Source organism: Schistocerca serialis, chromosome 8 (assembly GCF_023864345.2).
Source record: "Schistocerca serialis cubense isolate TAMUIC-IGC-003099 chromosome 8, iqSchSeri2.2, whole genome shotgun sequence".
In the NCBI taxonomy this organism is placed as follows: Eukaryota; Metazoa; Arthropoda; class Insecta; order Orthoptera; family Acrididae; genus Schistocerca; species Schistocerca serialis.
In genome coordinates, this window is record NC_064645.1 from 440,989,745 (window position 1) to 441,005,992 (window position 16,248).

Genomic DNA, 16,248 nt, shown 5'->3' on the forward strand with positions numbered 1-16,248 from the left:
TTCACTCCCTGCAACCTTTCGAGTGGGCGAGAGCCAAACGCCACCTTGGCTCCAGGCTCAGGTTCGCGTTCACCTTGACCTCAGCTCGCTCCCAAAGGAGGTTACCCCTGCTTCGGTATACCGCTCCTGGTTTGTCGAACTTCATTCGAAGTTCTCTAATACGATCTTCATTTATACAGATGGCTCAAAGACCAATGGCGGTGTCGGGTGTTCTTTTATTGTCGGGGCACACAGTTTCAAATACCGGCTCCATGGCCATTGTTCAGTCTTCACAGCTGAGCTATTTGCCCTCTTATCACGTTGTTCTTTACATCCGCCGCCACCGACATTCTGCTTATGTCATCTGCTCTGATTCCCTGAGCGCCATCCAGAGTCTCAGTGATCCGTATCCGTTTGTGCACTGGATCCAACACTCTCTTCAGCAGTTGGCGGATGATGGTTCTCCGGTTATCGTTATGTGGGTTCCTGGCCATGTCGGTATCCCTGGGAATGAAGCTGCAGATACCGCGGCCAAGGCTGCAGTCCTCCAGCCTCGGACAGATTCTTGTTGTGTGCCTTCATCTGATTTTAGCAGTGTCATTTGTCAGTGCATTTTATCACTGTGGCATGCCGATTGGGCTACACTTACTGAAAACAAGCTTTGGGCCTTGAAACCTCTCCCCACAGCTTGGACGACCTCCTTCTCGGCGGGAGGAGGTTGTTTTGGCCCGGTTACGAATTGGGCACTGCTGGTTCAGCCATCGCCATCTGGTGACGGCTGCACCGGCGCCATTCTGCCCATGTGGGCAATTGCTGATGGTATGCCACATTTTAACGTTTTGTTCGAATTTTAATACACTGCGCATTGGTCTTGGCCTGCCATGTACTCTGGATGCCATTTTAGTGGATGACCCAGGAGCAGCTGCTCGCATTCTTCGTTTTATCCACTTGACAAACCTGTCTAAGGACATTTGGTTATGCTGTTTTCTTTTAATCCCTTGCCTGTTAATGTGCCTTCTATAGTGTTGTCCTTTTTAGTTGCTGTTTTAACCGTGTGCCTCGCAGTGCATTCATAACTTAGTCTGGGCGCTAATGACCACTGTAGTTGTGCGCCCTAAAACCACACACACACACACACACACACACACACACACACACACACACACAAAAAAAACTGGCCTCAACTTTCGTTAGTCACTGTCCTCACCCATCCAACCCCTTCCCTGCTCCCATTCCAGCACTACACAGCCGCAATTCCACCACCACATCCATTTTTTTTTTTTTTTTTTTCTGCTACTTATTTATTACAATTGTATTGACCAACTAGTATCACGTTAACAGCTTTAGTTCCTCTTCTTCCTTTGTTGTTGTTTCCTATTTTTCCAATATTCCCTCATTTTCTCCCCATGAAGTCTCTTCCTTTCTTCTGTCCGTGTTGTTCCCGATTTTTTATTTCTTCTGCTTTGAAAGCTTTCCAAATTTAGTATTTTATTTTTAAAACAGTTTCTTTCTGTTATTTCTGATTCTTTGATTTTGCTTCTTTCTAAATCTTTCCTTACTCCTGTAATCCATGATATTGTCGATTTCTTCTTCCAGAAATATTGGTGTATTTGTTTTGTAAGTCTATTTCCATCCATTCAGTAGAGGTGTCTGGAAAAGGTTAATCTTCTTTTGGCCATTACTTCAGATATTTTTTCTATATTTTTGTAGATCTCATTACTTCTTATTTTCCAATCATCTGCAATTTTTATTGCACCCATTATTTTTCTAATAATCCTTCTTTCCAGTACATCTAGTTTGTTCGTTTTACAGTTCATCGTTACACATTCAGATCCATGTAAACATTCTGGTTATACCACTATGGTGTAGCGTTTCAGTTTTGTTTTTCTGGATATACATTTATTGTTGTAAATATTTTTGGATAAACCATGTGCTCTTTCCATTTTGTTAATTCTTACATCTATTGCAGATTTTTATATTCCATTCTGTTGTATGGTTTCTTCAAGATACTTAAATTTATTTTCTCACTCTATTTTACTTATTTTTGTTTCAATGAATTTTGGCGCATTTTTTATATTTGTCATGCATTTTGTTTTTTCAGCTGAAATTTTGAGACCAGTTCTGTTTGCTGTTTTTTCCAGAAGGTTTACTGCATAACTGCTTCTGTCAGGTTTTCTGAAAGTATTGCAAAATCATCTGCAAAAGCCAAGCAGTTTACCGTAATTTCATTTTTTTTCTTCCCAGAGTTATTGGTTCAGTTTTGTGTCTTCTTAGCTCTGAATTCCAGATCCTTACAATTTTTTCTAGAATGCAATTAAACAGTAAAGGTGATAACCATCACCTTGTCTAACACCAGTTTTTATTTCAAATGGCTGAGATACTTCTCCCATAAATTTGATTTTATATATTGTACCTGTTAGTGTTTCACGAATTATATTTGCCTGCTGCCCAACCTGCAGCACTGCACTGTCGGCCATCCCACTATACTATCCCTCCCTGCCCCAAACTCCTCCTTTCCCCCACCCAGTCGCCACTCCCATCATGCACTGGTGCTGCTGCTCGCAGTGTGGTTTCAGTTGCCTGAGACTGCAGTTGTGTGTGTGTGTGTGTGTGTGTGTGTGTGTGTGGGCGCGCGCGCGCGCGCGGGTTGTGGGTCTATTGGTGACAAAGGCCATTGGCTGAATGCTTTAAATGTGAAAATCTTTTTGTTTGTGCCTATTTGCGACTAAGCATCTCCGCTGTATGGTGAGTGTCAAATTTCCTTCTCATAATATTGTTATATTCCGTCCTGGATTTTCCAGTGTTTGATCACTAATTTATAAATAAATCCAGAAAGAAATTTAATTATTTGCATTTGATTGTGCAATTAATAATATGAATTTTAAGTATGCCAGAAACTTCATAATTTCAAAAATGTCTAAAAGAAGAGTAATTTTAACCTAAGTGCATATTGATTGTAGCAAATTAAATTCTTTTTATACATTTTAGCGTTAAGTATAGTACATTGTACACAAAATCATAAGAAATTCTTTTAGTGAAACAGCCGAGATAATGTTCACATATACAAGATTTGATATTAATCCTGGTAGCGATTATTTATATTAAAAAATGTGGAGTTAAAGGAAGGTGTACCATTACATGCTTATGTAGTTAACCTAGCTGGAACAGAAATTGCCCAGTGTTTTTAGAAGAAAAGGAAACTCAGGAAATTAAAGTGGCTAAGGAAACCTCATATTCTGAGGCAAGAAAAAAGAATATAAGGCCCTGCTGTAATCCCCTCTTTTTCTCAACTTCTTTTGCTCGGTATAATCATAGTCACCACTCTCAACAACAGATATAAGAATTAGAACATGTTCATGTAAATGTATATTCAACAATACCCATGCTATTAAACCTTCAGCTACTTCTAAACCAGTTTCAGCAGAGGTCGCTACCAAACTGTAAAGATAGCCTTCAGTCAGAGCTAGATGCACAGTACAGTTTAACCTTATGCAAACAGTTTGCAGCACAACAATCAAAGGTGCACCCAGAAACAGTCAGAATCCAAAGAAAATTGGAACGTAACCATCGGATAGAAGTAGTTTAGTATTAACCAACGAAGATAACTATGAAATGGAAATTGATACCTACATTAATAAAACGAGAGGTTGTCCTACTTCTCCCACTGTCTCAAAATGTGTTGCTAACCTGCCAGGGTAATATTGTTTAATAACAAAGGCACTTCTACATTAATAAACTCAGAATCGGGATTACTTGGTGCTTCTCAGAGTGTAAATATTTGCTAAAGGACATCTTCTAAACACCCTGAGCTGCACTTAAAATGTTTGGTTGCCAAACCAGTATTTAGGTGTGTAACCCATTGTCAGTGGCATATTATGTATCTCTATATCAGTGTGAAGTATATAAGGTATAAATTCTTTGTGGTTTCCAATTTGACGTTCATCTCACGGTAAACAGGCTGTTGTGAATGTTGCTGTTATCAGTTCTTAGGCAGTGACATTTCTTGGTGCTTAGATGATGTCCAGAATTTTATCTTTTTATCTTTCAACAGTTATGTTGTGAAGTCAAATCCCCCACCATCCGGTCCCTCTCTCGTGGGGTTCCTACAACTATCACCACATCCCGCATATCTTTTGCCCTCATTTTCTATCTTCCTATGCTTCCTCATCTTCTTTAATAGTGGGGTGCAAGTAAGACACCTGCTGAGCAAAGTGTTCTGCGCAAAGAGAGAGGGAGAATGCTTGCAATATGGCCAGAGTCTCGTTTCAGTGCTGTTGGCACTGTCAGGTGTCAGCGGAGTGGGCCACTATGCTGTCATGCACCTAGCAATGGATTTCAATCTGTTTCTGTTCTACTGATTTTGATACAGTCTATATAACTGCCAAAGTGATGGATTTTTTGTTGTTATATATGATTCTTTTTATTGAGGTGAAATGATGGCATTGATGATACTTCTCAAGTGAAGAAGCACTCGCTTCATCTGACTGAGATCAATTGGCAATGTTTGACAAGATATCCTTAAATTTTTCATTTATATTGCCATGAACATGCAGGTGTTGCACAGATTAATGTATGTAACAAATAACGTCATAGGCCATGTAAGTGAATAATATACTATTGATTTTGTAGACAATTCAATTGTCAACCACTATTTCAGAATGACCACAGGCAGCAAGAAAATGGACAAGCATTTTTGGGAAAAATTTAAATGTACGAGGGCTCTTCAGAAACTGGGGAACGTTTCCGTCTGACGCCACTAGGCGCAACCCGATCGTGTATATTTTGGTATGTGCATGCTCGGCAGCTCACTCGGCATCCATCTGTGACAGCCCCTCTGTGTGTCTGGTTTTTTCGATATTCAAATTTGAAATGTGTGCTGCAGTCAAAAATCCTGCGAGTTGTGAAGTGCGGTCTGTGATAAGGTTTTTGTTGGCAAAAAAACCTAAAACCTATAGAAATTTATCTTTAACTGTTCAAAGTATACAGAAACAATGTAATAAGTGAATGTTCCATCCAGAAATGGTGCATGCTGTGTAAAAATGGCCGAACCGACATTCATGATGAAGAGAAGAGTGGACGCTCGAGCATTGTGACTGATGATCTTGTCACTAAAGTTGATGAAACAATTCTTGAAAACCATCACTTCGCAATAACGGAGCTTTTGCTTTCTTTTCCACAAGTTTTGTGGACTTTGTTGTTTTAAATTGTCACTCAAAAGCTAGGCTACCACAAATTTTGTGTGTGATGGGTGCCCAAAATGCTCACAGAGCACCATAAAGAACAGCGAATGTGGGCAACGTTGACATTTCTGGAGGCCTACCACAAACATGGTGATTCATTACTGGATCGAATCATAACCGGTGACGAGACTTGAGTGAAACACGTCAATTGTGAGACAAAATTACAGTCCGTGGAGTGGGGGCACACAAGGTCCCCACAAAAACCAAAAAAATGTTTCCAAACCTTGTCAGCAAGGAATTTGATGGCGACAGTGTTTTGGGATAGGCAAGGTGTGCTTCTTATTGATTTTCTTGAACGTGGAGCAACCATAAATTCTACCCGTTACTGTCAAACTTTGCACAGCCTTAGTTAGAAGAGCAGTTCAAAACAAACGCCAAGGAAAGCTGATGTCCAAAATTTTGTTTTTGAACAACCTCACATGGCAAACTGCACTAAAGAACCCCTAAATTCATTCAAATGGGAAATTTTCCCTCATCCACCCTACAGCCCTGATCTTGCAACACAGCGCTTTCATGATGATGCGGAACTCCAAGCGGGTGTTACTCACTGGCTTAAGTCTCAAGCGGCAGAATTTTACGACGACGGTCTTTCAAAGCTTGTCCACCGCTATGATAAGTGCCTCAATGTGTTTGGTGATTATGTGGAAAAGTAGTATGTGAGTTCCTCTTTTAGATGTATGTAGTAAAATGTATTTCTGGCATTTAGTTTTTTTTTTTTTAATGCCAAAATGTTTTTTACTTTTTGAATAGCCCTTGTATATCAAAAGGATAGGCAAATGGAAAGTGGAGGTGATGAATTTGTCACAGTAAGCAAAAACTCAAATCCACTAAGGTAGAAACTGAAGCTGCATGTAAGATTGTTTCAGTATCAGGGGTGGGCATGAAATGAAAACTGCATCCTTCTGTCGCTCACCAGACTCGTCTCCGGATGTAACCGAAAACTTTAGAGAAAACCTTGGTTCACTTGTATGTAAGTTCCCTGATCATACTCTTATCAGTGATGGAGACTATCCAACAGTTAATTGGGAAAATTACAGTTTTGTTAGTGGTGGATGTGGGAATTCATCCTGTGAAACTTTACTAAATGCCTTCTCTGAAAACAACTTGGAACAAGTATTTAGGAACCCCCACTCACGATGGAAATATATAGGATCTAATGGCAACAAATAGACCGGACCTCTTTGGCCACTTTGAAACTAGTATCAGTGACCATGACATGGTTGTGGCAACAATGATTACCAAAGTACAACTAAAACAAGCAGAAAAGTATATATGCTCAGTAACATACATAAAAAATCAGTAGTGTCATATCTCAATGAGGAACTTGAAACATTCGGGACAGGGCAGGAGCACGTGGAGGAACTCTGGCTCAAGTTTAAAAGGATAGATACCATGCACCTAGTAGAACAGTTCATAATGGGAGGGAGCCTTCGCGCAGTACAGTCAGTGGAAAGAAACTTATAAATAAATATAGATTACTGTATAATGGATGTAAAACAGTGTAGGGTTATAGAGAGAGAAATGGTTAATGATACGTGTATGGCTATCAAGAGAGAAATGCATGATGCCTTTAATGGCTACCGTAGCAGAATATTTTTCACAGAACCCAAAGAAATTCTGGTCGTATGTAAAGGCTGTTAGTGGCACCAAAGATAGTGTCTAGGCCGTAGTGAATGAGACAGGAACTGAAATTTAGGGTAGCAAAGCAAAAGCTAAAAGCTTAACTACAGTTTCGAAAAGATGGGAGAACTGTCCCAATTTAATCATCATACCACTGAAAAGATGAATCAAAGAAGTATTAGTTTCAGTAGTGTCGATAAATGGGTGAAATTTTTTTTAAAATTAAACAAAGCTCCAGGGCCCAATGGAATCCATCAGATTATATATATTTACAGGATTAATCAGCACAAAGACTAATTAATAACATCATCTTGTTTTATTCCTATTATCCTCCACCAAGCCTCTTGATCCAGCGCATCTTCCTTGTCGATGCTGCGATGTCCCATTACTTCATTTATGTTGTCTGTCTCAGAACGTCGTGGTCTTCCACGCTTATGTCTGCCGGGTCATTTCCATTCATAAACCTTCTTTGGCCACCAATGATCTGGCATTCTTATCATATGTGGAATCCGTCAGATTCTATACTGAATTTATGGCTAAGTTAGCTGCTCATCAAGCTATAATATATTGTAGATTCCTTGAACAAAAAACCTTGCACAGCTCTTGAAAAAGGCACAGGTCACACCCATCTGCAAGAAGGATAGTAGGATTGATCCACAAAACTACTGTCCAGTATCCTTGACATCAATTCATTGTAGAATCTTAGAACATATTCCGAGCTCAAACATAGTGTGGTATCTTGAACAGAATGCAAACCAGCCATGGATTTCGAAAACATCGATCATGTGAAACGCAACTCGCACTCCTCTCATGTGACATACGTGGAAGCTTTGGATTGAGGCAGTCAGGTAGATGCTGTATTTCAATTTCAGAAAAGCATTTGACTCAGTACCACACCTACGCTTATTGTGAAAAGTATGATCATATGGGATATCAAGTGAAATTTGTGACTGGATTGAGGACTTCTTGGTAGGGACGACACAGCATGTTATCCTGGATGGAGAGTCATTCTCAGATGTACAAGTAACTTTGTGTGTGCCCCAGAGAAGTGTGTTGGGACCCTCGCTGTTCATGTTGTATATTAATGACCTTGTAGACAATATTAATAGTAAAATCAGGCTTTTTGCAGACGATGCAGTTATCTATAATGAAGTACGATCTGAAAGAAGCTGCATAAGTATTCGGTCAGTCCTTGATAAGATTTAAGAGTGGTACAGAGATTGGCAAGTTGCTTTAAATGTTCAGAAATGTGAGATGTTGCTCTTCAAAAAAACGTAATATACTATTGGTATAGTATCAACGAGTACGAACAAATTGGTACAGTGGTTAGCACAATGGACTTGGATTTGGGAGGACGATGGTTTGAAACCCGTGTCTGGCCATTCTGATTTAGCTTTTCCATGATTTCCCTAAATCACTTCAGGCAAATGCCGGGATGGTTCCTTTGTAAAGGCACGGCTGACTTCCTTCTACATCCTTCCATGATCCAATGGCACCGATGACCTTGGGTTAACACAATGTTGGGCATGAAGTGGAATGATCACATAGGTTCAGTTGTGGGTAAAGCAGGTGATATACTTTGGTTTTTTGGTAGAGTACTGGGGAAGTGTAACCATTCTACGAAGGAGATTGCTTACAAATCACTAGTGCAACCAGTTCTAGAATATTGCTCAAGTGTGTGGGACTCTTACCAGATAGTACTAACAGGGGATATTGAATGTATACAGGGAAGAGTAGCACGAATGTTCACAGGTGTGTTTAATCTGTGGGAGAGTGTCACAGAGGTATTGAAGGAACTGAACTGGAAGACTCATGAAGATAGTTTATGTCTATCTCGAGAAAGTCTATTTACAAATTTGCAAGAAGCAATTGTAAATGATTCTCTACAAATGTACCACATAGGGATTGTGAGGATAAGATTAGAATAAGTACTGCACACACACAGAGCATTAAAACAATCATTCTTTCTGCACTCCATATGTGAATGGAACAGGAAGAAGCCCTAATAACTGGTTCGGTGGGATGTACCCTCTGCCACGCATCTCACGATGGTTTGCAGGCTATAGATGTAAATGTAGAAATGACTCTAACTGTGGAAGTGAAAATAATGTGCTCAAGCAGAAACGACAGCAATGAGAATGAATTTCAGTAGCAACTTGGTGCTACAGAAATTACAGACGACACATTTTAGCAAAGTATACCTGGACCAGCCAAGACAGGCAGTCATGTGAGAAGATATGTAGAACTAAATAAGAGAAGCCTTTTGATCAGTGTGTAATAAGGCTGAAATATGTCTGATTGAAATTATGAACAATGTGCTATATGTTACTCAACAGTGACATTAATTATTTTGAAATATTGTTAACTGTTGATCGTAAACTTGGGCTTTATATATTCAGGTCAACCGAATGAACTATTTGTGTAACAAATCGTGTAACTGCCCATTTGTCAAATCATAACAAGATTTTTACAGACGAGTGGAAAAACTGGTAGAAGCGGACCTCGGGGAAGATCAGTTTGGATTCCGTAGAAATGTTGGAACACGTGAGGCAATACTAACCTTACAACTTATCTTAGAAGAAAGATTAAGAAAAGGCAAACCTACGTTTCTAGCATTTGTAGACTTAGAGAAAGCTTTTGACAACGTTAACTGGAATACTCTCTTTCAAATTCTGGAGGTGGCAGGGGTAAAATACAGGGAGCGAAAGGCTATTTACAATTTGTGCAGAAACCAGATGGCAGTTATAAGAGTCGAGGGACATGAAAGGGAAGCAGTGGTTGGGAAAGGAGTGAGACAGGGTTGTAGCCTCTCCCCGATGTTATTCAATCTGTATATTGAGCAGGCAGTAAAGGAAACAAAAGAAAAATTTGGAGTAGGTATTAAAATTCATGGAGAAGAAGTAAAAACTTTGAGGTTCGCCGATGACATTGTAATTCTGTCAGAGACAGCAAAGGACTTGGAAGAGCAGTTGAACAGAATGGACAGTGTCTTGAAAGGAGGATATAAGACGAACATCAACAAAAGCAAAACGAGGATAATGGAATGTAGTCAAATTAAATCGGGTGATGCTGAGGGGATTAGATTAGGAAATGACACTTAAAGTAGTAAAGGAGGTTTGCTATTTAGGGAGCAAAATAACTGATGATGGTCGAAGTAGAGAGGATATAAAATGTAGACTGGCAATGGCAAGGAAATCGTTTCTGAAGAAGAGAAATTTGTTAACATCGAGTATAGATTTAAGTGTCAGGAAGTCGTTTCTGAAAGTATTTGTATGGAGTGTAGCTATGTATGGAGGTGAAACATGGACGATAACCAGTTTGGACAAGAAGAGAATAGAAGCTTTCGAAATGTGGTGCTACAGAAGAATGCTGAAGATAAGGTGGGTAGATCACGTAACTAATGAGGAGGTATTGGTTGGTTGGTTGGTTGGTTGTTTGGGGGAAGAGACCAAACAGCGAGGTCATCGGTCAGGAGGTATTGAATAGGATTGGGGAGAAGAGAAGTTTGTGGCACAACTTGACTAGAAGAAGGGATCGGTTGGTAGGACATGTTTTGAGGCATCAAGGGATCACAAATTTAGCATTGGAGGGCAGCGTGGAGGGTAAAAATCGTAGAGGGAGACCAAGAGATCAATACACTAAGCAGATTCAGAAGGATGTAGGTTGCAGTAGGTACTGGGAGATGAAGAAGCTTGCACAGGATAGAGTAGCATGGAGAGCTGCATCAGACCAGTCTCAGGACTGAAGACCACAACAACAACAAGATAAAAAACGACCAATTTTGTGAAATGTAAGAAATTATTTCCATGTACACGTACGATAGCTAATGGCGATCACTATTTGTCTCTACACATATAAAATATAAAACTGCATAATCATAGTTTCAAATGCTGCCACAGATCAAACTGCCACATAGACAAAGCAATGAATTTAGTCCTTAACAATTTCAAACCAATAAATTGACACCATCTTCTTTGCTGTCAGATTGCAACGAGTCTGACTCGCTGAGGCTTATTACAAAAGGCTCCGTAATACAGTTCATACTAATTTCTTGTTGATAGTCAGGCTGTAATTTTTCTCCATACCTTACACACTCCACCCATGCAGAAATTGTGATGCTCTCGATCGCTGCAGCTGTAAGACTCTCAACATTTGCAAATTTAAAGTTATTGTTCTTTTCTGTGACGCAAGCTTGCAACTGCGCCCATATCGTCTTGATGGGTTTGTAATGACAGTGGTAATCTAATTACTTGGTGCCCATGTTGTTTAACGATGTCATCACTCTCACAGGCATGATAAGCTGGCTTATTTGCGTTGACAAGCAGCACCAGTTCCACTATGGTTCATGATGGACTGTGAGGAATGTTATTACTCGATAATCAAGCGATAATATCTGACTTTCTGGTATGGGTAGCAAGGACTTCGTTGAGCTGCACTGAGTGGACACTGGTGTTGTCCACCACAATAACTGAATTTTGGTGGAGGTATGGCAATAATCATTTTGTAAACCATTGTTTAAATAAACTGTATGTTATCTCACTATGGTAAACCTCAGAGCTCTTTGACTATGAAGCCTTAATTATTAGTTTACTCCCAGAAATAAATCCTGTGTCCATTGATCCTGCATGTATGATAGTAAGTCAATTAGCTTTACCTACTGTGACCTTAAGACCACCAAGTCTGTCTCTCATTTTCCAGTACACTGACCTTGCATCATTTTGGTTCACATAGGTTTCATCGATATAATAAATGTGAGAGTCCCACTGTCTCGAATCTCCTGCATTCTTCTTAAAAATACTCTCCTTGTGGTTACAATATCACTTTTTTCCATAAGGAATTTTCTCCAGTCATCAATATTACAATGTAAAAAACCCATTTTCTTTAATATCCGTAGCATTGTCCATCACCTGCTGTTAAAATCCGGTTTCCCTTTCATTTGGGAAACTAAATTGTCTGCAGACGGGTATTCGCCTCTCAAATATGTATCAAGTATTGTACAACAAAGCATTCTTTGTGAAATCTCCCAGCTTGCCTAGTTCCTTTTTATGATTTCACCGCCTCCCAGGCAGTTTAAAAGGAGCTGACCCACTGGCTCTGACAGACACATTCGCCTCGCTGGAGACACGCTGTCAGTTCACAGTCCCACACTGCACATGTCAGCTGTTCTCGCCTGGCTGTTGCCAACATTGGGGGTGAGAAACACATGGCATTGAGTCATCTGCTTTGTCTTCTCTTTTGAAGAAGTTGTACACTAGGAATGCTATAGCTTATGCTCACTTGTGTAGCACTTGGTGCTTTTCTGATCTGTCAGGCATAATGAACTTCACAAACAATATAATCATCCACACAGGTACACTGCAAAAGAAATCACTATTACATGTTTAAAGCACACATAACAATACATGAAACAAGATTGAAGTGGCAGAATGACGCTATTGGCTGGAGTATCACATGGTACACTGTCCCTTGACAGTGTCCATCACCTCACTACCTGCCGTCTTAATTGCAAGCAGCTGTAGTTCTCTTCTTCTCATAACCTCCTTTATGCCATGTAACAAGGTAGCCTTCGATCTTTCTCTGCTACTTTCCTAAGGATGGTACAGCAAGTCCACACCAGGCGAGCTGCATTTCTGCTATTTTATCTGCGCTGTATCCTTGACTCCTTGACCATGGGTCATTTTCCTAATCACTGAGTTTCTCATAAAGCTCACTGAGATATACTACACGATCTTCTGAGATAGCTCATTACTCCAACTGTGATTTGTTTTTATTTAGTTCCAGCTAGCTCCCGCCACTCACATTCATAGGTCGTTACAGCCTCTACAGTACTACTGTAAAGCAAAAACCAAACAGTGGAAAATCCATGTTGGAATGTAACAATATCATGAAACGTAAAGTTGCTACTCGGAATATAGCTGAGATGCTGAGTCATAGATAGGCACAACAGAAAGACTGTTCCAAAGAAAGCTTTTCATGAGTTGTGTGAGAGTTGCGTTTGCTTGCGTGTGTGTGTGTGTGTAGGCGGGCGGGGGGGGGGACAGTCTTTTTGTTGTGCAGCATCTCCACTATATGGTGAGTAGCAACTTTCCTTTTCAAAATATTGATACTACTGTAGAGCATCTTCTTTACTTTCCAACTTGTCTTAGAAGACCATAACGGAGGGCTTAGCTCTCTGAATTCTTGCTTTCTCGTAGGCTACTCATTGCTATATTTCCCAATTACTTGTTCCATCTTCCGACAGGATGCCACCCAAATATTTAATTTTTTTACATTCCTTGGTTTGCTGGTCCTCTACGGTTATGTTTCCTACAATTTCTCTATTGCATAGGTATTCTGTCTTTTGAAAATTTGCTTTCAGTCCCCTCTTCTCATATTCTTCTAATAATTTTTTTGGTATAAAGCAGATGTCATCTTTACTGGCCACTACTAACTGATCACCTACGAAGAACATGATGTAAAAACATACCCTTTGCTATTTGAGACAGAGTTGAAAATGGAAATTTGTTTGTGAATCTGAAATACAGTTGTAGTCCTTTATTTCCTGCTACTTGTGTGTCCTTGTATGGTATAGTTCAGTATATTTCCAGCCTTGCCCCCCCCCCCCCCCCCAATCTGTCGTATCTTTTGACGTATATATATCATGTACTTCCAAAATCTGAAATTTCAATGCCTCATCTGTTATTTTTGTTTGTCATACCTGCAGGAGGAGTTGGTAAGCAGATGTTCTGCTCTTGTCTCAGAAGCAAGGTTTCTAATCACTAGATTTTGCTAGTGTATGTTAAAAAGTAATTTCTTTAGTAAATGTTCCCTATTTCTGTTGTAGGTTTACCATTGAGAGGATGCCAGATGCATATGGTGCACCAAAGAGTTAATATAGGAACTACGTTTGTGCCTGTGTTAATCACTGTGTAATGTATATGTTGGACTCGTGGAAGAGACTTCGTTGGAATGATGGGAGCCTTTCTTCTGTGTTTTTATCTGTGCCATTATATGTTCTGGAGTATATTTTTGAAAAGTCCATTTGTGTTCCAATAATTTGTGATATAATTGTAACGTGAGCTTATCATTTCCCTCAGTAAGAAAATGTTTTCCATGTAAATGTCACATTCAAATTAATTTAGTATTCTGTGTTGTGTATTTTCTGTCAATTTCACAACACTTGTATGCTTTTTCTGATTACTAAGTTGTAAAAAGAAAAGATCACTAGTGAAATAAATATTCACCATTTGTAATTTCTTTGCAATTAGTGTATACATAAAATAATGAAGTTGCTCCATCATTTGGATCTCATGTTAAACTACAGGTCCTTCTGTAACTAATTGAAAAACTGTGTGATCTGGTTGGGAACAGGTAAGAGCATAGCACTTCCAGTAAGGACTCCACCCAGTGGTGGATAATGAATCTTCAGGTTTAGAACACCTTTACATTTTTAGTCTTTACAGTCTGAGGTATAATTAAGTAAACAAAAATAACGACTCCTATGTCAGTGTGACATTCCAAATTGAGAAATTTGCTTCGGAATGTCTTGCTCTCTTTCCTTGTGTGTGGGCAAATTGAGTGTTTCGTACACTATAGATACAAATTTGGCTTTGTAAGAAGGGAGTCAATATTACTGTCAATTGTAATTGTGTCTTGTATTTATGCTTTTAATATATTTATCACCATATTCTTTAAAATTATTAAAACCTGTATATCCTTTGTTCAGTAATTTGTCATTAATGCCATAAATTATAGCCCTGCCAGTTCAGTCCACGCTCATTATTAATACTTGATTATTAATTGCTGATTGTGCTTATCTTTGTTCTGAGAAAAGCTGAAAATCTCAGTTAACTGTCTGATGAGACATCATTGCTTTCTGACAGATGAACTGTACACAAATTACGGTGGTGATTGAGCCTTGAGACTAAATGAGGAGGCACAGCGGGAAGACTCTGCAGTCGCACTCAACAGTATGGACACCCAGCCATCCAGATGTAGATATTCCATGGGTTCCCTAAATCGATTAAGACAAATGCTTAAATGGTTCCTTTCTAAAAGATGGCATATCTCATTCCCCATACTTTAATACAAACTTGTGCTCCATCTCTAATAATCTCATTGTCTTCCTTTTTATCAGTAGGTCTGTCATGTTTAGGTGTGTGTAATCAGCAGTTCCAAAAAATTTGAGCTTCATGTTCAATAGGTGTAGTCAATTCTTAATCAAAAGCACAGGGTTGTAACTCTGAGGCAAGTCAGTAATGTTTGGAATGGAAAATGACATTCTACTCAACAAACAATGCGCAACAAACTGGCATCAAAATTAAGTCATTGCTAGTAGTTTTATTTTTGTTGTTCCTGGTATTAACTTTCTCCTTTAGGTCAGACTGTAATAGGAAGTATATTGTGACATATTTGTAAGACTGAGGATAAGTGCCGTGGAAGGTAGAAGAACAGTGAGGGACCTATTGCCATAAGAATAATATTGCCACTGTCCCCAACATCCTGACTGACCCAGTTCTTTGTGATATAGTTGCCTTCCTGCCGATGAAATTCCAGTTAGAACAGTAGGATATTATCCCCCAATAACATATACAATCAAAATTATGAAAGGGCCTACAAGGCACAGGATTCCAGCTTTGCATGCAACAACAGGGGCACCAGTGAAATCCTCGTATGAAAGCCTATTGAAATTATCTTTCCATTGATAGAGAAAATTTGGATGAAAGAATTTTTTTATCATAGAATATTTGTGATTTTTTGATGGCTATGCAGTTTTTCTTTCGCAATAAATATAGTTAGTAAATTGTAATACTTCTGGCACATATCTCCTGAAATTTTTCATAGTGCAATATTTTGCAGAAATTGATACAGGTTAGGTTTTTGTAGGCAATTCAGTTGCTGGAATGAAGTAGACTGACAGTGCATTTAATGTTATAAAATCAGCATTACAGTAGGACAATATTACTGAAATGCAGAGCTGTAAAGCCGGCCGCGGTGGTCTAGCGGTTCTAGGCGCTCAGTCCGGAACCACGCGACTGCTACGGTCGCAGGTTCAAATCCTGCCTCGGGCGTGAATGTGTGTGATGTCCTTAGGTTAGTTAGGTTTAAGTAGTTCTAAGTTCTAGGGGACTGGTGACCACAGATGTCAAGTCCCATAGTGCTCAGAGCCATTTTTGAGCCAGAGCTGTAAATCGTTGTTGAACACACTCTTAGCCAAATATAAATACTATTTCTTGTAACATTGGCTTAACTAAATGATATGAAGCCCCTATTTGCTGCTGGTTACTTCCATGTGAGTAGAAATATTTGGCACTTAAAGTAAGAGGGATTCATTTTAAGAAATTCTTCCATGCAGAATAAGAATGTTCTTTCAGTACAGGTTTTACATGGAGATTTGATGTGTGCACCTTATCTCGTGTTCTGCATATGA

The 16,248-nt window shown here is 39.4% G+C and overlaps 1 protein-coding gene across 2 annotated transcripts in view; it reads left to right on the forward strand.

Moving 5' to 3' along the window:
- The window catches only part of LOC126416161 (rRNA-processing protein FCF1 homolog), a 47,958-nt gene extending 33,887 nt beyond the window's left edge, over positions 1-14,071 (forward strand). For both annotated transcript variants that reach the window (XM_050083722.1, XM_050083721.1), the window contains one exon: positions 13,663-14,071. In XM_050083722.1, coding sequence (XP_049939679.1) covers positions 13,663-13,711 — 49 coding nt within the window. In that variant the 3' untranslated portion in view covers positions 13,712-14,071. The remainder of the gene's footprint in view (positions 1-13,662) is intronic.
- The last annotated feature ends 2,177 nt before the right edge of the window (positions 14,072-16,248 follow it).